At 54.7% G+C, this 25,730-nt stretch overlaps 1 protein-coding gene across 7 annotated transcripts; it reads left to right on the forward strand.

The window, feature by feature from the left end:
* Window positions 1–2,495: 2,495 nt before the first annotated feature.
* On the forward strand, window positions 2,496–21,302 carry TNNT2 (troponin T2, cardiac type). Of its 7 annotated transcripts, XM_025402854.1 has the most exons (17): window positions 2,557–2,634; window positions 6,965–7,019; window positions 8,192–8,202; window positions 8,306–8,320; window positions 10,506–10,535; window positions 12,109–12,186; window positions 12,537–12,572; window positions 13,477–13,510; window positions 14,663–14,723; window positions 15,025–15,141; window positions 15,964–16,041; window positions 16,928–17,038; window positions 17,931–17,939; window positions 18,303–18,412; window positions 18,958–19,048; window positions 20,647–20,687; window positions 21,055–21,302. In XM_025402854.1, exons 2-17 carry the CDS (start codon window positions 6,979–6,981, stop codon window positions 21,098–21,100), a joined length of 909 nt encoding a protein of 302 aa, XP_025258639.1. In that variant the 5' UTR covers window positions 2,557–2,634; window positions 6,965–6,978; the 3' UTR covers window positions 21,101–21,302. The 7 variants fall into 7 exon arrangements, with proteins under 7 accessions (XP_025258649.1, XP_025258639.1, XP_025258642.1 ...); XM_025402864.1 differs by lacking the exon at window positions 10,506–10,535 and having other exon boundaries at window positions 2,496–2,634; window positions 6,832–7,019; XM_025402857.1 differs by lacking the exon at window positions 17,931–17,939.
* Window positions 21,303–25,730: the final 4,428 nt, after the last annotated feature.

A 25,730-nucleotide genomic window follows, 5' to 3' on the forward strand; every position in this document is an offset into this window, starting at 1 on the left:
ATAGGTGAACTTTTCCAGTAAACAAAACTGTCCCCACCCAGAGTCAGGAGAGCCTCCTGGAAGCCTTCCCCGGGCAGGGCCCCACCCTGGAGTAAGACACTGAGGGGCCTGTTCCTGCAGCTGCAGCCTCAGCAGGGCCCTTCATGCCTGCACCCCCTTCCCCTGGAGTGCCCAGTGAGGGCTGGCTGCTAGGGGAAATGTCAGGGGGTGCCACAGCACAGCCCCCTCCCCTGTGAATCCAATACGGGAGGGCCCTGCCCTTGTTCCTATTGCAGACGCAGCCAGTAAACAAGGAGACCAGGGTGTGCCCAAGATGACCTCGGCTGGGGATAAATGAGTGGTAGTGACTGGATGTCCAGGCAGGTGGGGAGGCCTCTGGACGGGTGACATTGGGCACCCTCTGGAGACAACGGGGCTCCCACTCACCACTCCTGGCCGTACCCTCCTGCTCTCTTGCCGTAGGGGCCCTGTGACCCCACAAGTGGCCCGTCCTGTTGTGGATCCTCAAATTTACATGCACTGTTTCAGCATAAGCTTCCCATTCCACTCTGGCTTTGTTTTCTCTTTACATCCCTTTGCAAGGACAGGGATATCAAAAAAAATGGGCTGAGAGTAACCCTGCTATGCCCAGGAGTGGCTGCTGCATGGGGGCTGGATTTCCTCATCTGAGTAGCTGTCTCACAGCGCTCTGAACGAAGCTCCTGCCTTAGAACAATTCGAAGCCGTACAGGTGTGGCCTATGACACCAAGGATCTACTGGGCTTTTCCCATGGGGCTCTGTAGTGATCTAGGTGCCCAGACCCCTCTTCTAGGCATCCATGCAAATAAACTGTGGCCTGTTTGAAAGTTTATTGGGCTTACAAGGAACAGTAACCCACCCTCAAGTTAAAAAGGGGTTTGGGAAAAGTAATTCCAAATTCTACGTTATTCCAGGCCAGGACCCGAGGCAAGGCTAGGCCCTGCTTCATGGGCTAGACTGGGATAGAGAGATGATGGGGCTCCTCCCACTTTCTTCTGGATGGCCTGGCTCCTTCCTCACCATCCCTCAGGAATCTCTCCCCTCCATCTGCCTGTCTCTCTACAAAGTCTCCCTGCTTCCCTGTGGTCCTTCTCAGTCCCATGATGCTGGCCAGCAGGCGGTTGGCTTCCGCTTGCCCTGCCGCAGATCTGCTGGCAGTGTGGAGACCCACGTGGCAGGGGATAAGCCTGGAGCTGGGCAATCAAGGCCACCGGACTCAGAGGCCACAGGGAACTATGGAGGGGACAAAGTCAGCTGAGTGATGGGACAAAAGTCTAACAGCAGCATGGGTATGGAGCAAATGCAAGTCCCCTGTGCAGAGGACCTTTTCAAGGACATTAGTGGTGGAGGCAGCATAGTAACTCCCAAGATAGAGGGTTTGAGAGAAGAGTTTGAGGACTGGGAAGGTGGGACACATGACTGGGTGATGGGAGAAGAGGGCAGAGAATAGCGAGATTGCTTTCTTCGCCCACAGAGAAACAGAGGAGTGTGGATCATGAATGGGCAAGATCTTTAAGTGCCAGGGGGGTCATGGGGGAGGGGAGGGCCTGGTCCAGAGGAGGACCATTCCTGCTTCAGAGTCAAGCAGGACCTAGGCTGTGAAGATTCAGAGTGAGATGGAGGGGAGAGTCAGCTCAGCTGCCCACTGGCTTGCTTTCCTCCTGTCTCTTTCATTTTCATAATCTACCGAACCCTGCAATGGGCCAGCCCTGAACGTACAAGTGCATATGCATGGTCAGACACAGGCAAGCAAGCGAAAGCCCGGGGCCTGACACATGCATCTGCAGTCTAGCAGGTTTAGCAGGTCATAGTCCGGCACTGTTTGATTTTAAAGCCGTTAAGGGATGACCTTCGAGAGTCCGCATCACCCCTCTCGCACAACGAGCCGCCTGTTCAAGGTTCTTGACTGGAAGTTCTACCTTGTATCTGGCTGCCCGTAGCGGTTTAAGTCCATTCCCTGTGAGGAGGTGTGCCACATGGCTTTGGGGGTCATGGAGAAGACCCACCTTGCAGATGCCCTCACGGAGGCTGGCAGAGCCGGCCACCTGCCCAAGGCTGCTCAGCCCATTAGGAGCTGGTAGCCTGGAAGGTGTCTTCACCCCCAGCATTGGTTCAAGTGGAGCAGCACATAGCTCTTGCCCTCTGCCTTCCAAGATTCTGGTGCTGAGACTTACGGAGTGTCTTGGAGGTTACCTTCTGCCCCCCAACCCTGTTCCCAGCCAGCCCTCCCAGGCCTGGGTTTCTGGCCTCTGCTTTATCAGGATTCTCAAGAGGGACAGCTGGTTTATGTTGCATGACTGTTCCCTGCATATCTGCTCTGGTTTTAAATAGCTTATCTGAGCAGCTGGAGGACCACATGGGCTTATATGGCGTGGGGTACATGTTCCTGTAGCCTTGTCCCTGGCACCTGCCAAAATAGCAGCCAACACCCCCCACCCCCACCGCCATCCCCCTGCCCCACCCATCCCCTGTCGTGCATTCCTCCCTCCGCAGGGCTGGCTCACCAGGCCCCAGCCCACATGCCTGCTTAAAGCCCTCTCCATCCTCTGCCTCACCCAGTCCCTGCCGAGGCTGAGCAGACGCCTCCAGGATCTGTCGGCAGCTGCTGTTCTGAGGTAAGGCTCGGGCAGGGCTCTGGGGAAGAGGAGAACAGAGAATGGACGGGGAGATGTGAGGGTCTTGGGCCCTGGCATCTTTACCCAGAGTCTGCCTGTGTCTGCAGAAGTCCATGGCCCCTCCTGGTGGAAGTCACACTTCAGAGGAGGGGTTGCCAGGACTGGGCTCCAAGATTGGTACAATAGAGCAGAGAGAGAGAATCCCATGTGGCCATTGGAGACCAGGGTTGGAGTCCTGGACCTGCCACTAAAGATGTAGAGTTGTAAACTCTTGGGTGAGGCACTTTCCCTCTCCAGGCCTCAGTTTCCTCATCTGTAGAGTGGGCTAAATATTTGCTAGGCCTCTGCCTGCTCTAAATACAATGAAGCTCTAACCAATAGGGACTCCCCCAAATTGCTTGTTCCAGGCCGAGGGTCACCTATAGCTTTCCACGCAGGTCCTTCTTGAGTCCCAGAGAGCAGAGTGAGACTGCAGCCCTGTCAGTCAGGTGAGTCCCCTGGTCATATTCTCAAGGCCAGGAACTCAGAAACTGTCCTGGAAGCACTGAGAACCACCAGATGTGCAGGGGCCACTGCAGCGCCTCTCCAGGCCGAGGCAGGAATTCCATTTGATGCCACTGACTCAGTGCCATTCCCTCCCAGAGAGGACCCTGAACTGAGCTGCACTTGAGGGGCAGATGGGGAAAGTCCTCACTGGGAGAACCTCTCCTTGGGTGTGAGCCCAGCTGGTTGGCATTAAAGGGTTTAACCTGGGTCCTTGTAAGTGTAACCCTTGTCCCACCCCACCCCAACACCCCATCTTGGGACAGGCCTTGCTCTGTGCCCAGGAGTGGTAGAGAAAGATTCCCTTGGTTTCTAGTTTCTCCTGGGCAGGCTGAAGACTATTCGGGGAGGGGGTTGCCTGGTGTGTAAGGAATTTCAGAGCACATTCCTGGCCTGCTGTAGCCAGGAAGCTACCTGCCCTCCCAAATTCCTTTTCTGACCCATGTCTCAGAGGGCGAATCTTCCTTCTCTCTGCAAAAGTGGAATCTGAGGATCAGGTTGCCTGCTGCCTCCTACTTTCTGCCCGCCACTTCCACTCCTCCTGCTCTCTCCCCATCCCCTTACCCCCGCTGTCCTGGTGGGCTAACAGCTGTTGGCTCAGGAAAATCCCAGTCAAATGCTGGGGACAAGGACTGAGGGGTGGGGCCTGTGTTTCTCAGAAACTCGGAGACTGTTTCTACAAGGACAGAACTCAAGGCTCTTCTGTTTTATAGTTGGTTAACTGAAGTCAGAGAGGCTAGGTGACTTAAATAAGGCCACACAGCAAAATCTGTGTTTTAAGCCCAGATTTTTTGACCCCAAGGTCAGTATGCTTTATGCCTTCTATTGTCTTTGCTTCACTCTCCAAGAAAGGTGACCCTGATCTCTTGGCTGTGAATGTGTTAGGCTAGAAAGCTGCCTGTGGAAGGGGGTGGGACTTGGGTGTGAGGACACAGGTGTTTCAAGACATTCTGGGACCCTTGCCCTGCCAGGTTCTTGACCCTCTCCCATTCTGCAGCCTCCAGTCTCAGCCCACCTCTTTCCTCTGCATCAGGTCCTGCCTTTGAGCCACTGGCGTGGTGGTGTCCTCTGGGCTGGCTGAAAGCCCTCCTCCATCCTCCATGTCTGTGTGCTATTTTTGGGAGCTGGATGGTGCTCCCAGGAACAGGGAGAGGAGTCCAAGCGCTCTGTCCTCCTGTGAGCCCCCAGCACCATGCCCAGTGGCTCTGAACTGGTGGAAGGGCAGAATAGGAGAGGAGAGGGAAAGCTAGAAGCTATGCACCCAGGCTGGACATGCACGGTTCCTCTGAGAATTTTCTCCCTCCCACTGAGGGACAGGCTCCTTCTGGGGCTCAGGCAGGAGCTCCTCAAGTTCTCAAGTCACTAGTTCTGGCGGCTCCTCTGGGGCTTTGGGTAACAGTTGTCACCCCCACCCATCCTGGGGTTAGGAAGGCTATTCTCTTTGGCCACGCTCACCCTAAGACCCATTTGGAGACTCTCTGGGGTTTGAGTCTTTTTTTCAGCAGAATGAGACTTGATCCCCCATTATAGCAACTCGCACACTTGACGTCTCTTTTGCTCACCCACCCACCCCACCCTGGGGGTTGGGGCAAAAAAGTGGCTCAGAGCTGTGGTCCAGAGCTCCTTGTAAACAAGGCTCCTCCCTCACTGTCCTCATCCTGCTCCAGCAGAGGGAGCAGGGGAGGGACCACTGTGCTGCAGCTGTGCTTGTTTCTAACCCAGCAGGACTGGACATAATGGGAGCAGGGTCTGAAGACAGTCAATCCAGGGCTGCAGTGGGTGCTGAGTCTGGGGAAGTCTCCACCTAGAGGGGCAGCTGGGCAGTGGCAGCTGCCTTGGAATGGCTCAGCCTCAAAGAGGCTGCCTTACGGCGGTCATCACCCCACCCAACCAGAGCCCTGGCTCTTGCTGGATGTCCACAGATGAGTGCCTGGGGTTGGTCTGAGCCACTCTGGGGGGGTGTGCAGGGAGAGGTGGTGAGGGAGTGAGCAGGACTATCTATGTGCCTCTGGCCTCATCCTGAGGCTTGGGTCTGAAATTGGTGCTGCAGCGCTGGCAGGCGTGAGTGGGGCAGGAGGCGGGCAGCAGAGGAGGAACATTGGAAGGTGGTCCTGCCATCATTCTCATTCTTCTCCCACCTCACTTCAGCCTCACTGTCACATCACCCCGTCCATTCTCTCCCTTGGAAGCCAACATCAGGGAGGCTGTGGGGCTGGCATATTGCACTACAACAGAGGCTGCTGTTCACGTTTCAAACAACGTGATTGTGTCCCTGGAGCAGTGCACTGTCATGGCCCAGGAGGGTTGGGTCATAGCAGTTATTAGCTAAATGCCTACACTTCACACCAGCTCTGTTCCTCACACCTACCCGAGAAGAGCAGCAATTTCACAGCAAAGGGAGCTGAGATGTAGGGAGGTTAAGTGACCTTGCCAAGGTCGCAGGCAAATGCATGCTGGAGCCAGCATTCAAAATGAGATTAGTCTCACACTCAAGCGCTTGCTGTCTGCCCCCTCCCTGTGATTACATGCGCACTGTAACACCTGACATTGCCTAATGCCTTCCCCTTTTGTTAATGTCAACTGGAGCCTCATAAAGACCCTGAGTAGCCAGGATGTGTACACTTTATCTCCATGAGACAGAGAAAGGGCTGAGGTTTGGAGATGTTAAAAAGACTTGCCTAAACACCCTCAGCAAGCTAATGGAAGAGGATCTGAATCTAGATTATCTGTTCCCAGTGCAGTGAGAAGATGATCTCAGAATGAGTTCCCTGGGGGAACATTTTTTTAATCAGAATTTCATTGAGATAATTAAAGACTAATATGCAGTTGTCTTTAATAGCAAGCCCTTACACACTGTGCCCAGTTTCTCCCAAGGGCAACATTTGCAAAACTAGTACAATATCAAAACCAAGATTTGACATCAATACAATCTATGATCTTATTTAGATTTGCCCACAATTGCACCTTGTGTGTGAGAAACTCTAAACAACTTTAACCTGTGTAGGTTCATGTATCCATCACCATAGTCGACATACTGAAAAGATCCCAAACCACAAGGATCCCTTCTGTATGCTTTTATTTATTTATTTAGAGATAGGGTCTCTAAATAAATTTTGTCCAGGCCGGTCTCTTGGGGTGCCCAAATACCTTTTGTCCAGGTCTCACTTTTGTCCAGCACAGATGAAATGGGTGTGGTGGCTCACGCCTGTAATCTCAGCACTTCGAGAGGCTAAGGCAGGAGGATCCCTTGAGCCCAGGAGTTCGAAACAGCCTGGGCAATGTGGCAAAATCCCAGCTCTACTACAAATACAAAAATTAGCTGGGCATGGTGGTGCACAACTATAGTCCCAGCAACTCAGGAGGCTGAGGTGGGAGAATCGCTTGAGCCCAGAAGGTTGAGGCTGCAGTGAGCCTTTGTGCAGTGAAGATTTGTGCAGTGCCAAACAGATCCTGTGGAGTGGGGGTGGGCGGAGTGGACGGAAAGGGTGAGAAACTGCAGACATTGTCTTGAGTGTCACAGATGGAAATGCAGCATCCCAGGCAGTGTTGCCTGTTCAGGGGCGAGGAATGAAGTGGACGTCAGCAGGTGGCCTTGCTGCCATGTGGGTGTCACTATCTCCCCTGGCAGGGGAGGAAAGAGGCTTTTTGTTGCAGGTCGCAAAGCTCATAAGGGGTGGAACTAGATTCAGCCCAGGCCTCTCTGATCTCTGTAAAACAGGGGCCAGAGCTCTTCTGAGGAAGGCAGGCTTCCCTTTGCACCTCCACTGACTTTTTTCTCTTTTTGGAGGGAGAGCAGAGACCATGTCTGACACGGAAGAGGTGGTGGAAGAGTACGAGGAGGAGTGAGTATCTGGAGCATCCTGCCTGAGTGGGGTCCCCTCCCGCCGCTGCCCTGACGCCTGGTCCAGGAGCCTCCCAGCTGTCCTAGGATTCTGGGTAGAAGTAGCTATGTGTGTTTTGGGCACCCTGGGGAGAGATATAGCCATTTCCTTTCCACTCCTGTACCCCTGGTTTGTAGATCCCAGGCAGAGCACAAGCCGAGGGACTTTGGGAAGCACAGAGGTTCCGCTCCAGGGTCTTTGGGGTCCTTGGCCAGTCCTGGCTAGGGGACTGGCCATGAACAGAGAAGCTGAGACGTTGGGTCTCCTGAAACTGAGGAAGGTTCAATGACTCTCCAGAGGCCACAGAGCTGATTGTGCTCCCCAAAACCCAGCTCAGAACCCAGTGTTATCACCCCGTCTTGGATCCCTCCTCTCCCTGACAGTGCCCTGCCCACAGTCCTGTCCCAGAGAACCCAGTGTTATCACCCCGTCTTGGATCCCTCCTCTCCCTGACAGTGCCCTGCCCACAGTCCTGTCCCAGAGGGAAACCAGGGGGTGGGACACAGCCAATCCAATAACTATGGAGGATAGTGGTCACCAGGGAGGAGACAGAGGTATAGGCACAGCTCCTGCCCTCACAGAACTTACTATCTTGTTGAGATATGAAGACATAAACTGGGGGAAGAAATTAGCAAATGGGACCTGGTGTGGAGGGCGAGCTGTTGGTAGTGCAGGAGTTCTGAGGAGAGGGAGATCAGGGGCTGGAACAGTCAGGGGGCTGTGTGGAGGAGGCAGGTCCTACCTGTGTAGAATTTGGAGAGATAAGAGATTTGGGAGAGGGCAGGACTTTCTAGAAAGGGATACAGCCTGGGAAAAGATGGAAAGAGCAAGTGAGCAGAAAGATGGTGAGACGAAGCTGGCCGGGGCAGAGGCTTGCCGAGGATGGTAAGAGGCAGCCCTGCATAAGAAGGGCAGGCCAGACTATGGGTGTCATCGCAAGGTGGGCAGGGCAGTGTAGACTCCACTAGCCAACAAGGGGAAAAAAAGGGGGGATTATCTTTGGGGAAAGGCCAGTGTGTGCAAGCCTGTGCGTGCATGTGTGTGCATGCATGCATGTGTACATATGTGTGCAGGCATGTGTGTTTGCATGTGCATGTGTGCGAGCTACTAACAGTGTTTCCTGTTGCTCTCAGGGAGCAGGAAGGTAAGCGTAAACATGTGTACTCATTTGGATCAAAGACAGCCTGGTTTGAAACTGACCCACCTCTTCTCTCTTCTCTTGCTGCCTGGACTTCTCTTCTGACCAGAAGCAGCTGTTGAAGGTATGTACCTCAGGCAGATGGAGAGCCAGAAAGGGGCAGGCTCAGGAATGTGGAAATCCTGGGATCCCTGGGAAAGCAGCTCATCTGTCCCTGCTCCTCACTCTCAGCTCAGCAAGATCCTCCAACAATGGTGCCTTCTAAAATGGGAATCAGTCCTATCTGGGTTGCTCGGGTCTTGAGGCAAACAATTTAAACCTGTCTCTTCTGTCTGTCATTTGCTTCAAACCCAATGACCACTTTTCCCAATTACTTTTGCTTCTTTTCCCTTTTATCATGGGAAATTTTAAATGCATATAAAGGTAGCAATAATAATAATAATAATGCTCCCCCTGCCCAATGTACCCATTACCAGCTTCAACAATCATCATCTTAGGGCCAATCTTCTTTCCTCTATACTCCGCCTTCCCCCAGTTATTTTAGAGCAGACGTCCAAAATTGTTCCCAGGCACCATGTCATTTCATGCTTCAAGATTTCGCTACACTGTATCTCTAAGAGATAAGTACTACTTAAAAAACATAACCACAATGCCATGATACACCCTGAAAGATTCCATTTAGTAATTTCTCAAATGCGATTGTGAGTATGAAATTGCTCAGTGATCTGAGAAGTCTTATCTCGGCATGAAGCTTTGTTATGACTCTGAGCTTGCAGAGGCCCCTCTTGCTGCTCCTATTCTGATCAGTTAACCCCTTGCCCTCCTCAGCTGTGGGTTCCACATCTCTCTGAAAGAATGCCCTCACTTTTCCTTCTTCCTGAGAGCTTGGTGCATGGAAGTGATTCAGAGGCTTCATGCCAGTCCTCCCCCTACACCCCAGGCAGGTGGACCCTGCCTTTTAGTGGCTCAGGTATCACTTCAGCATGTGGCGTGTAGACATTAGGAGAAGGGTCTCTATGAAGGTCCAAGGGGGGAGCTCAGATGGCCCCTCCTTTGCTCCCCATGGCTCCTAGGGAAAATGGGGACCCTCCTGCACATTTAGGGCTGTTCCAGGGGTGTCTGGCCAAAGAGGAGACAGAAGAGAAAGTCACAGGAGAAACTGAGAGGTCACAGGCATCTTTTTTGGTTTTCAAAGAACACCAGATACTTCAGAAGCTATTGGAAATATATTTTTGAATCAAAAATCTAGCTGGTTCCAAATTCTGCTGTGTTCCCTGAACAGACTCTTGATATGGTGGCCCTTCCTTTGTTTTGGAGGATTTCCCACTTCCTTGTAACAGGTTTGGGGTGGTGGAGTTAGTGACATAGATCTCTGGATTTGGGACCAATCTGCCTGCCACACACGGTAGAATTTGGCTGTGAGTTAACAGAGTCATTCTCCACTGCACTGGGGTCTGAGCCATGTAGCATCCGCCTTGCTTGCCGTGAATAGATGAGACCCGCCTCCCACACAGCTGAGGATCTGGCTGCAAATGATCAAGAGAGAGCAACCTCTAGATGGGTGTCCGCTAAGCCTGCAGGATAGATAGTGCCAAGTGTCCTTCTTCCAGGAGAGGAATTGTTCCACTTGCTGGAACTGTTTTTTGGGCAGATATTTGTACATAGAACAACTGTTGTAGTTGCAGCCTCTTTCCTTAGGGTTATAATGCTGGACCCTTCTCAGATGGGGCAGCCTCCTCCCAAAAGGCCGGGCAAATCTCCCCTGGGGCCAGGCTCTCCAGTGAGCCTTTCTAAAGTGTGGCTTCTGGAAACTGGACATGGTTTGCAGAATACCCAAGAGCCTCATTCAGAGCAGGAACATGGGCATGCTTGTTGAGGGCAGGAAATTTGATGGGAGTGAATTATCCCCCGCTCTCTGCTCTTTAGGGGCCTCTGTCTTCGTAAGAAGGAAGCCGAGGCTCTGTCGTCTAGAGGCAGTGCAGTTACCACAGATAGCATGCTCCTCCTATGCCAGGCACCTGCTGGGCGCTCTATGCGTGGTAGGTCATTCAGTCCTCACTAGGGCTGAGAAGTGAGTAGAATGATCCCCATTTTACTGATGAGGCACCTGAGGCTCAGGGAAGCAACTGAGAAGAGAGTTGCCCCTGTTGCTGGAAAGTAGTGGCTTGGGAATTGGAACGCTGGCCTAACTCCAAAGCCCACACTCTTAAAACCACTGCGCTGGGTGGCTGCTCCTGCCCTGGGCTCTCTGCTCCTAGACTAACCTGTCTCGCTTTTCCCCTCCGCTGCGGCCACTCCCTGAACCTCAGAAGAGGAAGACTGGAGAGAGGATGAAGACGGTAGTACAGCCTTTCCTTCTGTGGTGCTTTCTGCTGCCTGCTGTCCCGAGTACAGCCTGCTTGTCCGGGGCCCTGCTCTGGGGGCTGGGGGGTGGGAGTTGGGGTCAGGGATGGAGTGGGTCAGTCGTCCCAGGGACCAGGATCACAGTTCCGAGTTGCTCATCATGCCTGACCCTCAGGGCCACTGGCTCCTCCTCCTGGTTCCTGATCCTTTCCCTGGGCTGGGCGGTGGGAGGGACCCAGGTTGCCTGGTCTCCCAAACTGCTCCAAATGTGGCCATAGAGGGGGCCTGGCATCTGGAAGCCAGCAGCGCCACTCTGCCCCCGCGCACATCCCAGTGTTCCGTGCTTGGCGCTCCTTAGGAGCTGGACAGCGCCAGGCAGGGTGTCCAGGGTGTTGATTGGGGAGTCTGGGGACAAAGTCCTCTGGAGAACAGCCAGGGAGACTGGAAATAGCCAGAGCAGGAAGGACATGACATCAGCCTTCAGATGTGCCCTGCTGATGGGGAGTACAGGACCAAGACAAGGGAGTGAGACCAGGGCGTAATTTTAGAAAGTGCGTCCTGACAGCGATATCTCAAGATGCAGTCGGTGTGCCGGGGAGACAGTAAGCTCCCCATCCTTGGGATGTGGCATGGCCACTGGGTGGGGTGGGGTATATTGTACAGAGAAGTGACATGCCAGATGAGGTGGCAGAGGTGTGAACAGGATGGCCTAAAGGTGAACCCCACAATGGCCATGTCCTTCCTCGCTAGCCCTCTGCTTTCACACCTAGAAGGATCATTTTGAGGCAAGACTCCTGCAGGGATCAAAGAAAAGGCATCTCCAGGCTTCAGAGAGGACTCAGACCTGGGAAGGGAGGACAGAGAGGATGAAGGCCGACCCTTCTCCCATGATGGTGTCTTCCTCCTGCCTGAGGCTTTTTCTTCTCCCTCCGCCAAGAGGCACCCACTTCCCAGTGCATCAGTGAACAGGCATCACAGAACACTTCCTACAGGCAGAGCCCAGGCCAGGCAGCATCCTGTCTCCCTTATCTGTGTCTGTCTGTCTACTCCAAGTGCCTGATTGAGATGGGGGCCACATCCTGCCAAACAAATGGATGAAAATAGAAAAATCCTGTCCACTTTCTGGATAGTATGAAGATCCAGATGTTGGGCGCACCATCCAGCCACACAGTCATACTCTTTTGATTTCTTTGAGATGTGGATTGAGGGTGTCTAGAGTCACTAAGTTCAGGACAGGAGCTTCCGGACACCTCAGCTTAAGCAGGGCATGTTCTGTGGTGCCAGACACGGGGTGGAACTTCTGGGCTGGAAAGTTGGGGAAGGAGGTGGAGTCCTGTCATCAGAGAGGTCTCTGGGATGAGTGGGGCTAAGCTGGGTGGGAGGAGGCAGCTGACAGTCAAAACCAAGAATGGCAGCCCCCTGGCATTCACGTTGGTTGTCCCCAAATTCGTCTGGACCTGGATGTCTTGACCCCCATCCCCACTCCCCACTGCCTGTTCTCTGCTCTGGGTTCTGCCTGATAGCACGAGTGGGGCCTGCTTCTTCACTCTCTCTGCTTCACTTCTCTAGAGCAGGAGGAGGCAGCAGAAGAGGATGCTGAGGATGGGGCTGAAGCAGAGGCTGAGACCGAGGAGACCAGGGCAGAAGGTAAGTCTCTGGATGAGGGTGCAGGGACCTCAGGGGGTGGTGAGAGCCCCCGGAGCCATTCCTGAGGCAGTAAGAAACCCCAGAACAGGCTTTCCCATGTGCATCTGATTCTCCTATTGGCTAAGATTCAACCGTTGATTGCCCAGTCAACAAACGTTGACTCAGCCCTTCTCTTGTGTCAGGCAGAGTCTTGGGTCCAGGGGAGTGTGCGTGCGAGACACAGCTCTGTGACCCCAAAAACCAACAGCGTGCATCTTGGCTAGGACTTATTTGTCGAGGAGGCTCTTGGTGGGATGGGGGGACTTGAGCTCAGAACAAGGACCTTGATTGATTTCTCGTGTTTCATTTAGAAGATGGAGAAGAAGAGGAAGCAAAGGAAGCTGAAGGTAAGGATATCAGGAGAGAGGTACAAGGGAGGCAAAGGAGCCCCTCACCGCAGCTTTGGAGGAGAATGCCCACCGTGCTCCTTCCAGGGAAGTGGGTGTGCACTGAGAGGGTTTGGGAGAGGAGAGGACAGAACTTGGTGGCACTTCCGAAGTTTTAGATGTTGAGCTTTAAACTTTGCCCCTTCTCCTCCCAGAGAAGCTGCATTGGTGGCACCCAGTGGGAGAGGGGACCATTGTCCAGCCCCCTGGTCTGGACAGAGCAATGGGACCCAGAAGTCATATCTACACATGAAGCTCCTAGAGCTTAGGTGAAGTCACTTGTAGGATGTGGCATCCGTAGGATGAAATCCCAATGCATAGATGGTCATGGTGGGCCATTGCTGCAGTCATTGTCATGCTGCAGCCTTCACCAGGGTTCTAGGTGGTCCCAGTCACTTCTCCAGGGGGGAGGGGACAACCAGCTGGGGCTTGGAATCATGTCATCAGCTTCTGCCCTGTGGCTACCAGGAAGTCCAGGGGGTAACAAAGGAGGCAAAGACCTGGGAAGGGATTCTAGGGCCAGGACCCCTGGGGACCTTTCCAAAGGAATCCTCCCCACTGTGAAGCCCAAAAGAGGCAAAATTGCTTTGCCCAGAACTGATGAGTGAGAGAAGGCTTTGTGTGAAATTCCACACTGTGTGAGTGTGTGCCCTGCAGAACTCTATGGGAGAGGGAGTGTGGCATCTGCAGCCCCTGCTGCCTTTATTCTCTTGGATGCTTCTGGAATCAGGCTCCCCAGTGCCGGGAGGGACTCTCTGTGCAGCTAGGGAAATGCAAATCCACAGGGGTCTAGCTCATCGAGGGTGGAGTTGGGACCACATCTGGGGACCCCTGACCCATGGCTGTGTGCTTCTGTCTCCTCCAGATGGCCCAATGGAGGAGTCCAAACCCAAGCCCAGGTGAGTGGGATGCATCTGGGTAGAGCCAGGAGCAGAGGCTCAGGGAGAGGATAATGATGGAACAGGGATGCAATAGGGACAGTGGGCATGGGCTGGGGGTTTGTTGGGCACAGACTACCACATACAGTTGTACAAGTTGTATACTGCACAAGGATCTCTTCCTAAGGGAGTGAGGGCTGAATTCCACCCAACACTCCATCACTGATCGTGCTCCCTGGCAGGGATGAGGCTATGTTCTTCTAGATGAAGTGCCCTGAACAGACACTCTCCTCTCTCACAGTATGGCCAGAACACCTTCCTCCATGGCCGAAGTGGGACCTGGGGATAAAGGGAAGCAAATTGTGGGGAGCTAAACAATGAAACTGTGCCAGCCTAGGCATGGCGGCTTCAGAGAGCTGAGAGGGGGCAGGGCAGGGTGGCTTGGTGCCACACACGTGAAACCCACCTGGAGGTGGTGTCTGCTGGGGGGCTGGGCTATAGGGAGCATTTCCCTTTTGATGATGCCAACCCTGCCAGCAGATGGCACCTCTTCCCACTCACAGGCTCTTCCCATTTCTGTGGGGGCTTCTGAAACCAGTCCAAGACATCCCAGATCCGTTCATTTGTCCAGTGCCTTTCCCTTTCCTGGCCTCTTGTGCACTGTGGTATCTCATTTCAGCTCCACACAGCTGGGGGAAGATGGAGATACGAAGAATCAGAGAACCCCCTGGGTCTCAGTATGTGTTGGGACTAGGACCAAACTGCAAGACTCCCGGGTTCATGGCGAGTTTCTGCGGGGTCCACCAGGGGATTTGGAGTCCGACAAGCATGCCATCTTGTCACAGATTCTTGGATTCCAAGTTGTGTAGCTTTGAGCAAGTCACTCTACCTCCCTGAGCCTCAGTTCTCCCAAGTGAGATTAACAATACCTACTTCATGGGCATATCATGAGCATGAAGTGAAATGGCATATGTGAAAGAGCTTTGTGCTTTCCCAGGTGCTGAGCAAGGCTGAGGACTGCCATTGTTGACATCAGTGTTAATATCATTGCTGTGGTTGGTGGGGGCAGTGCTGGAAGATTCTCTAGGAAGGAGTAGGACCCTGTCCTGGACACTCTTAGTCCCTGGGTCCAGAATGGGGCTGATGCTCACTGACTATTCTTCTCTCCAACAGGTCATTCATGCCCAACTTGGTGCCTCCCAAGATCCCCGATGGAGAGAGAGTGGACTTTGATGTGAGTGGTGGCTGTGGGTTGAGCAGGCCTGGGCTGGGGATAGTCCCAAGGGCCCCCAGTGACAGAGATTTTGTGACCTGGGGCTGGGGTAGAGCACAGGTGGGATGGGTGCAGCACCGGCCAGGGTGGGTGCCCGTCCATGGGTGTGGTCCTGGGTTCAGGCCACAGTTGCCCCTTCCCTGGCCAGGCGCCAGACCCTGCCAGAGGTCTTCTGCATTGTGGTGGGGTGTGTCTAGCCCACCCATCTCTCCCCTGGCCTCTTTGGAGGGGCAGCCTCTGAGCCACAGTGGTCCTCCCACAGGACATCCACCGGAAGCGCATGGAGAAGGACCTGAATGAGTTGCAGGCGCTGATTGAGGCTCACTTTGAGAACAGGAAGAAGGAGGAGGAGGAGCTCGTTTCTCTGAAGGACAGGATCGTAGGTGTCCAGTCTGCCCACCTAATGTTCTCTGATGGCCCAGTCTGTCCTCCTTCCCTTTCGTGAGGCCCCACCTCCTCCAGACAGCCTTCCCTGGTGCCTCAAACCCAGCTGGGTGTGAGCTCTCCTTCAGGGGCTCTCCAGCACTCTGCACAGCTCCTGCAGCCCTGACTGGTGTCTTGGGTCCCTGCCTGCTCTCCCCAACCCGACTGGATGCTCCTTGACCGCCAGAGCTGAGTCTGATCTGTTTCAGGCCTCCCCAGGGCCTAATTCAGGCCCAGGCTGTGGACTGGTTGGTCACAGGCCTGCTGCCCCACCCCTGCCCTTGCCTCCTTTTCCCCTACAGATGAAGGGAACTTGAGTGTGACCTGCAGAATCCCACATCCTTCTCCTGCAGATCATGGAGGCTGCTTTGATTGCTTTTGTTTCTCCCCATCAAACTTGCCTTCCCACAGACATGCTGCTCTGGCTGGAGCAATGACTTGGCCATCTATCCAAGCATATGGCACAGAGCAGCTCCCAGGGCAGGGTGGGATGCAGGTGAGGGCAGAGCTCAGGAGGAGCCTGCCTGATGTTTCCCAATTGTGGAGGGCAGTCTCACCATGAGGAATGTTGGAGATGGGTCACCGCAGGTACCCTGCTGTGCATGTCCGTGGAGCTGGCTGAAAGTGGAGGCCCTTGGAGGCCAGGCACCACTGCTTCAACACTCTGGGAGGAACCTCCCCCCCCAGGAATTCCCTTGCCACACCATGCAGGTTTCTGTACCTGCAATGTCACCTTCTCCCTATGCACACCGGGGTGGGCTTTGCCTCTTCGCCTTAGGAGAGACGTCGGGCAGAGCGGGCTGAGCAGCAGCGCATCCGGAATGAGCGGGAGAAGGAGCGGCAGAACCGCCTGGCTGTGAGTGACCCCCAGCCCAGGCCCATGGAGACCCCCATGCTCCCAGCTCCCGCTGGGCCCCCAGACCCCTCTCTATTCATCAGCATGAATGAAATCAGTCAAGAGACAATATTGGCCGGGTGCGGTGGCTCATGACTGTAATCCCAGCACTTAGGGAGGCCAAGGTGGGCGGATCACCTGAGGTTGGGAGTTCAATGCTGGCCTGACCAAATGGAGAAACCCCGTCTCTACTAAAAATACAAAATCAGCTGACGGTGGTAGCACATGCCTGTACTCCCAGCTACTTGGGAGGCTGAGGCACGAGAATCACTTGAACCCAGGAGGCAGAGGCTGCAGTGAGCCGAGATCACACCACTGCACTCCAGCCTGGGCAACAAGAGCGAAACTCCATCTCAAAACAAAACAAAACAAAACAAAAAACAATATCAATATCAACCTAGGAAGTGGTGGACATTGTCTTGGTTCTGACAATATATCAGCAAACAAGAGAGAAACGCCTGGGTCCTTATGAACATGTTATTTTATAACACTCTCCAGCCCTCATCCCTTCCCCAGTGCAGACTTCGTGGGAACTGAAGGCCCTGTAGCTTTCTTCCTTGCAGCTGCTGAAGGCATTTCCAGAGCAACAGGTCTTCCAGGGGCACTCCCAGCTTGAGGGGGTGACGAGACCTCACATTTGGGAATCAAGACCTCATTCATTCACACAGTCATTTCTCAGTCAGTGGACTCCTGTGGGCCAGCCCCGTGCTGGGAGCTACCCCCTCAGAAAGCTCCTTGCCCAGTGGACAGAGCTGAACTCACCCATAAAGACCATAAGCTTCAGCTCAGAATCGGGGTTTCCCATCCTTTCCCCTAATTTGCTTTCTTCCTCCTTGCTGTAAATCAGGAAGAGAGGGCTCGACGAGAGGAGGAGGAGAACAGGAGGAAGGCTGAGGATGAGGCCCGGAAGAAGAAGGCTTTGTCCAACATGATGCATTTTGGGGGTTACATCCAGAAGGTAGGTGGGGAGCAGCAGGGATCGCCAGGAGGTCCTGGTATAGCCCTGAGGAATGAGGTGTCCACTGCAGCAGGTAGACTTTAGGTCAGATCCCAGGAAGAGATTCCCAGCTGTTGTGGGTGGGAGACTGAGGTCTCCTCATGCCCAGCCCCTGAGCTGGTTTTCAGCCTGACCGTGGCTTGCACTAGGAGGGGCCTGCTGGGATAGGGGCTACAGGCAGAGCCTGGGGCACCAGTGGTGTTCCCCATGCCTGGCCCCAGCAGTGCTCAGGATCCCTCAAGGAGGCTGGGTGCAGCTGGAAGAGCCTTGTGCCTACAGTCAGAGCTCTAGTTGGAGACCCAACTCTGCTACATACAGTTGTGTGACCTTTTGCAACCTCTGAGCCTCAGTTTCCTTAACTGGCACTTGTATTGTCTGCCTTGATGCTTTGAGAAGCCCAGATGAGCTACCATGGAAAGTGTCTATGTGCCGCACAGATGTGAGGTGGTTTGTTCCTGGAAACTGACTCTCAATCCCTAACTTTTGGGCCCCATTCCTCCTAGATCCTCCAGTCTCAAGGGAGGAGGCGTATGTGAAATTTATTTTCTCTGGGTAGGGAAGGAATCAAAACATTTTCTTAGATTTCCAGCTTAGTCCCCAGCTCAGAACTAGGCCACCCCCTGCCTCTGCCCCCATGGTGACCACACCAGCCAAGACTTTGGCATCAAAGTCTATCAAACAGCCCCTGCTGTAACCCCCAGACCCACGTCCTAGTAAACCCGGCTGCCTACAGCGAGTGTCTGAATCTTCTCTTCCGTGTCTCTTTGCCTTTGTCTTCCCGCCTTCTCTCTGTGTCTCTGTTGCCGTCTTGGTCTTTTTCTCTGGGCCTCTCTCTCATGGTTTCCCGGTTTAGCAGGCCCAGGTGGGTACCAAAAACCTCACGTGTTCTTCCAGCCCATAGTTTTGGGGAGCTCCCTGGGAGGGAAAGGCGCCTTGCTGGAGGGGAGGAGTGAAGAGATTGGGCTGGCTAGGGACGGGAGGAAGCTGGTGAGAAGTGGAAGAGATTAGTTAGGCAAAGAAGGAAGAGGCTGACGTGATCCTCCTTGCCCCGCCTCAGTTTCCCCAGGGAATGCATGTAGTTGGTAGTGTGGGGTGTGGCAGGAAGACGAGCATAAGAACCTGGCCCTCCTACAGGCCTTGCTCCACCCCCACGGGGTTTGGGGAGGGTTAGGGGACAGGGAGGGGGGCAATCTGGTCAGTGTTCTCTGCTTTCCATACCCTTCAGACAGAGCGGAAAAGTGGGAAGAGGCAGACCGAGCGGGAAAAGAAGAAGAAGATTCTGGCTGAGAGGAGGAAGGTGCTGGCCATCGACCACCTGAATGAAGATCAGCTGAGGTGGGGGCTGGAAGGAGGGGTCCTGGGGCACTGCCCGCATCTGCTCCGGGAGGGGTCGGGCCGAGGACACTTCTTGTATGAGCCACCAGAGGGCGTGACGGCCTCACATATTTTCCCACGGCAAATTTGGTGGGACCAGAGCTGGGCTCCAGCAGGTGGGGCCAGCTCCTTTCTGGGCTTTGTTGATGGGCAAAGAGAACTGAGCAGGTGCCCCACCTCTCTGAGCTTCATCTTACCCACCTGCACACGGGTGTCAGTACAGGGGATTGAACTAGATGCTCTCCTGCGCCAGAAGGGCTTCTCCCGCTCCCCGTTTGTTCTTGGAACTTCGCCCTGGCAGCCCCTCGTGTCCATTCTTGAGCACTGGGTGCTGCCGTCTGGTCCCCAGGCTGGGTCAGGCCCAGGGGGTGGGCTGGGGTACCCTTGGCAGGCCTGGAGGTGGCAAGGAGGGCTGGAACCCTGGGGGGTGGACCAGGACCAGGACGGAGGCCCAGGAGGGCCCTTCCTTACTGGCCCTCATCCCATTCCCACCCTTGCCTGCGCAGGGAGAAGGCCAAGGAGCTGTGGCAGAGCATCTATAACTTGGAGGCAGAGAAGTTCGACTTGCAGGAGAAGTTCAAGCAGCAGAAATACGAGGTGGGCTGCCATGCTGTCCCCGCCCAGCGTCTCCATCTCACGCTCCTCCTGGTTCACTGCGTCCCATAATACTGCTGCAGGTCCCTGGGTCCCTGTCCCTATCACCCACCAGCCCCCTTCAGCTCCTGCATCTGCCCCTGCTGCCTGGCCTTCAGCAGTGTTCCATGTCCACCACGTTGACAACTGCTTGCTGGAAGTGTCTGAGAGCTTGCGGGTGCTGAGCAGAGACACTTTCCTGGGGTTCCAAACCTGGGGGTGTCTAACATGTCAAGGCAGCAGCTCAGTGATCTGAGCTGGATACAAGGACCAGGATGCACCAAGCCAGGACCCCCAGTGGAGGGGGAGGGCTGCCCTCAGAGAGGTGCTTCTCCCCATGTACACCCAAGGCCCTGGTGTGGGCACAGTTAGGCTGAAATTCAAGCCCACAGTCTTTCAGGGTCCTATGTGCACTAATGAGGGTCCTAGGCGAACACACACCAGGCAAGGAAATGGCTTAGAGGACATGGATGCTACATCCCTGAGCTCAGACCTGGGTACCAGCCCTTCCCTACGCAGCCCCCCAACCCCGGCCCTGGGGCGCCTTTGCTGACTAAGGGAAGAATTCAGCTTCCCCTGGAGGGTCTCCTCCGCTGCTCCTGCCAAACCACTCCTCCCTGGGCAAGAAGCCCTTCCCTGGGCAGGCTCAGGCCCCAATGGCTACAGGGCACTCCCACCTCCCAATACGGAGAAAGGCTGTATTGCCTGGTGACAATGGCATGGACTTTGGAGCCATAATGCCTGACCTGTGCCCCTCACTGGCTGTGTGACGTTGGGTGAGTTAGTCTACTGTTCCTTGCCTCCATTTCCACAGGTAACACTACGATCTACTTCACAGGTGATTGTGAGGGTTACAGAGATAATACTAATTCTTATTATTACTGTAGTGTTCCAACCACTGTTCCCAGCATGTCCCATGTATTAACTTATTACGCCCTCATAGCAGTCCTATGGGTTCATATCTGGGAAGGTGCTCAGGACAGAGCCTGGCACCCACTGAATGCTCAGCAGGTGTCAGCCATTGTTATGGCCTCTCTAGGCCTGCGTCTTCCACTTTTTTCTTTTTTTTTTTTGGTTCCACACTGAACTCTGTACTGGCCAACAGGACACAGATTTGCCAAACTTTGGGGCAGCGCCCTGCAGGGGTGGTGCATGGGGATACTACCCCTCAAAGGGCACAGCTTCTGGGATGGTGGACAGCTGGGTCGGGGAGCCCCAGAGGGGTCTTGGGCTGGGCTGCTAGGAGGGCTCCATGACACAGCCTCCAGCTTTGTGCCCAGCTCTCAGAGGCCCTCCTTATGGGACTCTCATCCTGAACCTACTATGGCCCTGGAACCCCACAGTGAGAGGCCCATGAGGCATCCTGGAAGCTGCTCCTTGGCTTCTGCCTGTGGCACACCGGCCCCTCCTGACCCTTGACTATCCTAACCCCTCCTACTCTTCGATGCTCCTCCTTCTACTGCACCACTGCACTCAGCCCCCTTCTCCCCATCCCCAGGCCACCTGGGACCTGAGCCAATCAGCTTCAGTGTTGCTCTTTGTCTTTCCCACTTTTCTTGCAGATCAATGTTCTCCGAAACAGGATCAACGATAACCAGAAAGTGTAAGTGTCTGAGGTCATCCTCGCTTAGCCTACCGCCTGTCCCCTCCTTCCCTACGTTCCAGCCATCCCATTCCTCCTTGGAGCGCACCAGGCTCCCAGGCTTTCCTCCTCTGCTTCAGCCCACAAGTTTCCTTCTCCGGGTCCTCCGGGGCCTCATGCTTCTCTCCCTGTGGCCTCTGATTGCTGGTGGGTGTGGGATATGGGGCAGAGAAGCCTCCCTCCAGCTTCAGGCTGCTGCCCTATTCTGCCCCTGGAGGCAGCTCCAGGCTGCTCCTCTCACCTTTGGCACCCTCATCCTACCCAAGCCCCATGGTGACCTGCTACCCTGCCTGTGTCTCCATGTCACTGGGTCCTGCTTCCCCTGCAGCTCCAAGACCCGCGGGAAGGCCAAAGTCACCGGGCGCTGGAAGTAGGGCCCAGCCTCCTTCACCAAAGATCTGCTCCTCGATCACACCTGTCTCCGGCCTGCACTCCCCCAGTTCCTGGGTCCTCCTGGGCTCCCCGGACAGCTCCTGTTTGGAAATGGGGAGCTGGTCTAGGTGGGAGCCACCCCTCCTGCCTGCCCCCACACCCACTTCACGCCCGTAATAAAAAGCCACCACACACTGACTGGCATTTCTGTCACTTCCCCTTCAGAGAGAGAGAAACTGAGGTGAGACCTTGGTCTCACAGGCCCCTGGCATCTGCCAGGCTCGGAGGAGCTTTCCCCTGTCTGGTCCCCCTGCTTGCCTCCAGCTGGGGAGAGGGTGGAGGGCCCAGGTACAGCCCAGGAAGCAAGAGCAGTGGAAAGGACTTCTGATCATAGCTCCTGGGAGTCACCAAAACAGCACATGGGAAAAATGCTGTTGAGGGGGACAGAGCATTCCCTGTGTGAGTCACTCACTGGAGAACAATGCAGGCCTCTTTGGATGGTTCCCATTCTCTTTCTCCTCCTAGCCAGGGCCCTAGGAACCAGGTGTCTGAGGGACAGGGAGCTCTTGAGGAAGGAAGGAAGGCCGGTTTTATTGGGCAGCCATTCAGGTCTGAGTTGTTAAGAGGTGTGGGTTAATCTGGGTGCCTCACTTTCCCCCTCCCATGATCTGCACATCCTCGAGGGCTTAAACCACAGGTCCTAAGCTGAAGAGGACAGCTTGGTGGCATGGATTTTAGTTGGCAGAAAGACAAGGAAATGATGAGAGGGCACCATCCTCCTCTCCAGAGGAAAGCCTGAGAGGACACATTCTCTTGACCCTTCATCCCTTTGCTAGGCATGGAATTTCTCCCAGTTCCTGATTCCTTCCCTTGGCTCCCACTTGCCACCCATCAGCAAGTGCCTGATGGGCTGTGTCTGGAAAGGCTTCCTGTGGTCTCCCAGCCAGAGCGAATCCACTTCTGCTTGCTAGAGCATGTGCTGTCACAGCTATGCCACCCAATGTCACACTCTGTTAGACTCGTCTCTTCCTGCAGGCGTGGCTCTCATGCTCCCAGGAGAAAATGCAGACCTGTTATCCAGTGCTGTATGCCAAGCACTGGGATCCATGTGGTGAGAGATGAAGAGGAAATGGTCCTTGGGCCACAAGGAGGATCTTAGCCTGGGGTCTCAGCCTCATTTCTTATTCATTCATTCATTCAATCATTCAAATACCTCTTGAGCACCAACTATACGCTAGACACTGTGCTGGGTGTGGGGTGCTGTGATTTAAGCCAGCACATTCCTCATGGAGCTCACAGAGCTCACATCCAGCAGCAGGGGAACAGCAAGCAGAGGTCCCAGCCTTGGGTGACAGAGGAGGGTGGGGGGTGTGATGCTGGGGAGATGCATAGCCCTGGCAGGTGGGAAGGCTTTCTGAAGGAAAGAGTGTCTAGGCCAAGTGCCAGAGGGTGGGGAGGGGAAAGTCAAAGGGAAGAGGTCGGGGGTGAGGCTGGGAACGGCACATAGAAAGTTTGAGAAGCAGGAGCCAGCGTAGTGTGTTTGAAGAGATACAGTTATTAACAGAATCCAAGCATCTTCTGGTGGGGACAAGAAGGCTCCATCATAAGTGCCCCCACAATGGACAGGGAGGCGGGATATAGGCCTCAGGCCCAAGGAGGGCTCTCACCATGGGCTCTGGGGGACCCACTGGTAGCTCCTGGCATGTGCCAGCCCTACTCTCCCAGTTTGCCAGATAGGACAGTTGGGGCAGTGTCCTAGCCCCTCTCCCCATAAAGAGGCATTGCACCCCACCCCCACCTGCCGCCTTGGCTCTACCTCCTATGCCTCAGTGTCTCCTTGGAGCAACAAGAGGTCACGATGGGTCCTGTGTCTGGGGCCCTGTCTCCCGCTCCCCCTCTCCCAGCAGGGTCCTTGTGATAATTTCTCTAGTACAGCGGTCCCCAACCTTTTTGGCACCAAGGACCATTTTCTTGGAAGACTATTTTTCCATGGACAGGGGTGGGGTGGGGAGGAAGAGTAGGGGTGGGTGGGTGGGGGTGGTTTCAGGATGAAACTGTTTCACTTCGGATCGTCAGGTAATAGATTCTCCTAAGGAGCCTGCACCCTAGATCCCTCGCACGCACAGTTCACAGTAGGATTCGCACTCCTATGAGAATTTAATGCTGCTGCTGATCTGACAGGAGGCGGAGCTCAGGCGGTCATGCTCGCCCACCCACAGCTCACCTCCTGCTCTGCAGCCTGGTTCTTAATAGGCCAAAGACTGATACAGTCCGGTCCGCAGTGCAGAAGTTTGGGACCCCTGCTCTAGTAGATGTGGTCTCTCTTTTAAAAATTGTGCCCAGGCCGGGCGCGGTGGCTCATACCTGTAATCCCAGCACTTTGGAAGGCCGAGGCAGGTGGATCATGAGATCAGGAGATCGACACCATCCTGGGCAATATGGTGAAACCCCTTCTCTACTAAAAAAAAAAAAAAAAAAAAAATACCGGGCATGGTGGTGCGTGCCTGTAGTAGGGCTCAAGAGGTGGAGGCAGGGGAATTGCTTGAACCCGGGAGGTGGAGGTTGCAGTGAGCCGAGATTGTGCCACTGCACTCCAGCCTGGCGACAGAACGAGACTCCGTCTCGAAAAAAAAACACTGTGCCCAGAGGTGGGCACAGAAGACACCTTGTCCTCTGACTCTGAACAGCCCCTAAGACCAGGTCCCACTTAATTGCTTTTCTCCTAAGGTCACCTGGTGTTCAGGAAAGAACTTCGGAGTGCCCCAGACACTGCCCCCATGGGAGCCTCGCTCAGTTGAGGTCACCATCCCGTCATCTTAAGAGGAACACCACAGGTTAACCCAAGTGCTGCCTCTAGGCAGGAGATCTGCAGACACCTGGTCTGCATGGAACCTGGAGCACTAGTCCATAAGTGGAGCCTGGGAAGGGGACCTTGTCCTATCCCAGGACAGAGGAGAGAGCAAGTGAGTGCCGGGGTGCAGGGGCACACCTGGTCCATCAGCCCAGTGCAGGGAGTCCTGCCAATTTCAAAAGGCAAGGGTGGGGGCTTCAGGCCAAGTGGTCCTGTGCTCTCCCTATGGTGTTCCTAGGGAACAGGAAGATCATGGATGTGTGCACAGAACACACTGAGATAGCTTCATAGATAGGGTCTCCACACGCCCTCCTCAGTTCACCTGCCACTTCCATCACTCTTGTGCTTATGATGGTCCTGAACCAAACACTGAAGGTGCAGCAGTGGCCAAGAGCTGGCCTGGGACTCCTGACCACTGAGGAGCTGGATGTAGCAGGGTGAGTTGACGCCCACCCAGACACCCTGACCCCCAGTGTGCCCACTGTCCCCTGCAGGGACCTCCCTCTATGCCCCTCAGATTCCATCTCACTCTACTTTCAATCCATGACCCATTGCCTTGTGGGCCTCTCAGCATCCTGTGTACACCAAACGCTCAGGTAAAATTACTTGCAGGCTCTTCTCAGCCCTGAGTCAGAGGTGAAGACTCTTCTGCTGTCCTGTCATCAGATTCGTTCTCCAAACAAGCTCTCATCCCGGGCAGAGCTCGTTCATGTGATGCCCACTTTAGAGGTAGAGCTGGGAGAGAACAAGGTGTTCCCCCAGGGCTCCCTCGCCTGGGAATACAGCTCCTCCAGCTGGAGCCCCCATGCTCTGAAGCTAGAGCCTCACTTTCTCCCATCAAACTCTGGCTCTGCCCCTTCTCAGCTCTGGGATTTTGGTCAAATTCCTTACCTTCTCTGTGCTCAAGTTCCCCTATCTAGACAATGGGGATTGTTATGAAGGCTAAATGAAATAAACATGCAGTAACTAGCACAGTGTTTAGTGCATAGTGTGTAATCAGCACGAGCCACTGCTACTACCTTCTGGATGAGAACACATTATCAGCCTTTCTCAAGGGCTCAAAGTCTGCAGAAGAGTTCATCCATGCTGGGTCTGGGCTGGCCCCTCCTTGCCTGTGTGGTTTTAGGGAACTCTTCAATGGCTCCTCTTTCCTCCTGGATTCCACGGCCTGGCCTTCTCCCTGACCAGATAGACCACCAGGGGTTGGGGGTGGGCGGGAGTTGCTGCTACGGCTGTCCCTCCTGGCAGGTGGTTCAGCCTGTGCCACCATCTGGATGGAGGTGCCAGAACTTGTTCCCAAGTCAGGCTCCACTCCCCACTCTGCAGCTTGATTTCTGGGAAAGGTGGGGCAGGGCCTGAGCTTCCAGGGAACCCGCCCTGGTTGAGGGGAACAGCTGGGCTCGGGGATATGTCCCAGGGCCAGGCTCTTCAATAGGCTCCTCTTGGGCATGGGGCAGGCTGGGGTTCAGGGGAGACTAGGCTGGACCCCATGTTCCCACAGTGTAGCCGCGGATGCTCACTTGCCTCTCTGGGCTTGGCTTCTCCTCTGAAAGCCCAGTCTGCCCTGTCATCCCTACCAGGAGGAAGACTAAGTGTGAATTTGGGGAAAATGCTGCTGATCTGGGTCAGCTCATCTTCTCCCCCTGCACACATACCCTTCATGTGTTTCTCGCTCTGCCACCCATGCAGGCACTGGGCCAGCTACCTTACACCTGTTCTCTCCAGCCAACCATCCACAGTCCCCAGATCACACCACATGTTGCAGATGAGGAAACCGAGGT

The sequence above is a fragment of the Theropithecus gelada genome, chromosome 1 (assembly GCF_003255815.1).
Source record: "Theropithecus gelada isolate Dixy chromosome 1, Tgel_1.0, whole genome shotgun sequence".
In the NCBI taxonomy this organism is placed as follows: domain Eukaryota; kingdom Metazoa; phylum Chordata; class Mammalia; order Primates; family Cercopithecidae; genus Theropithecus; species Theropithecus gelada.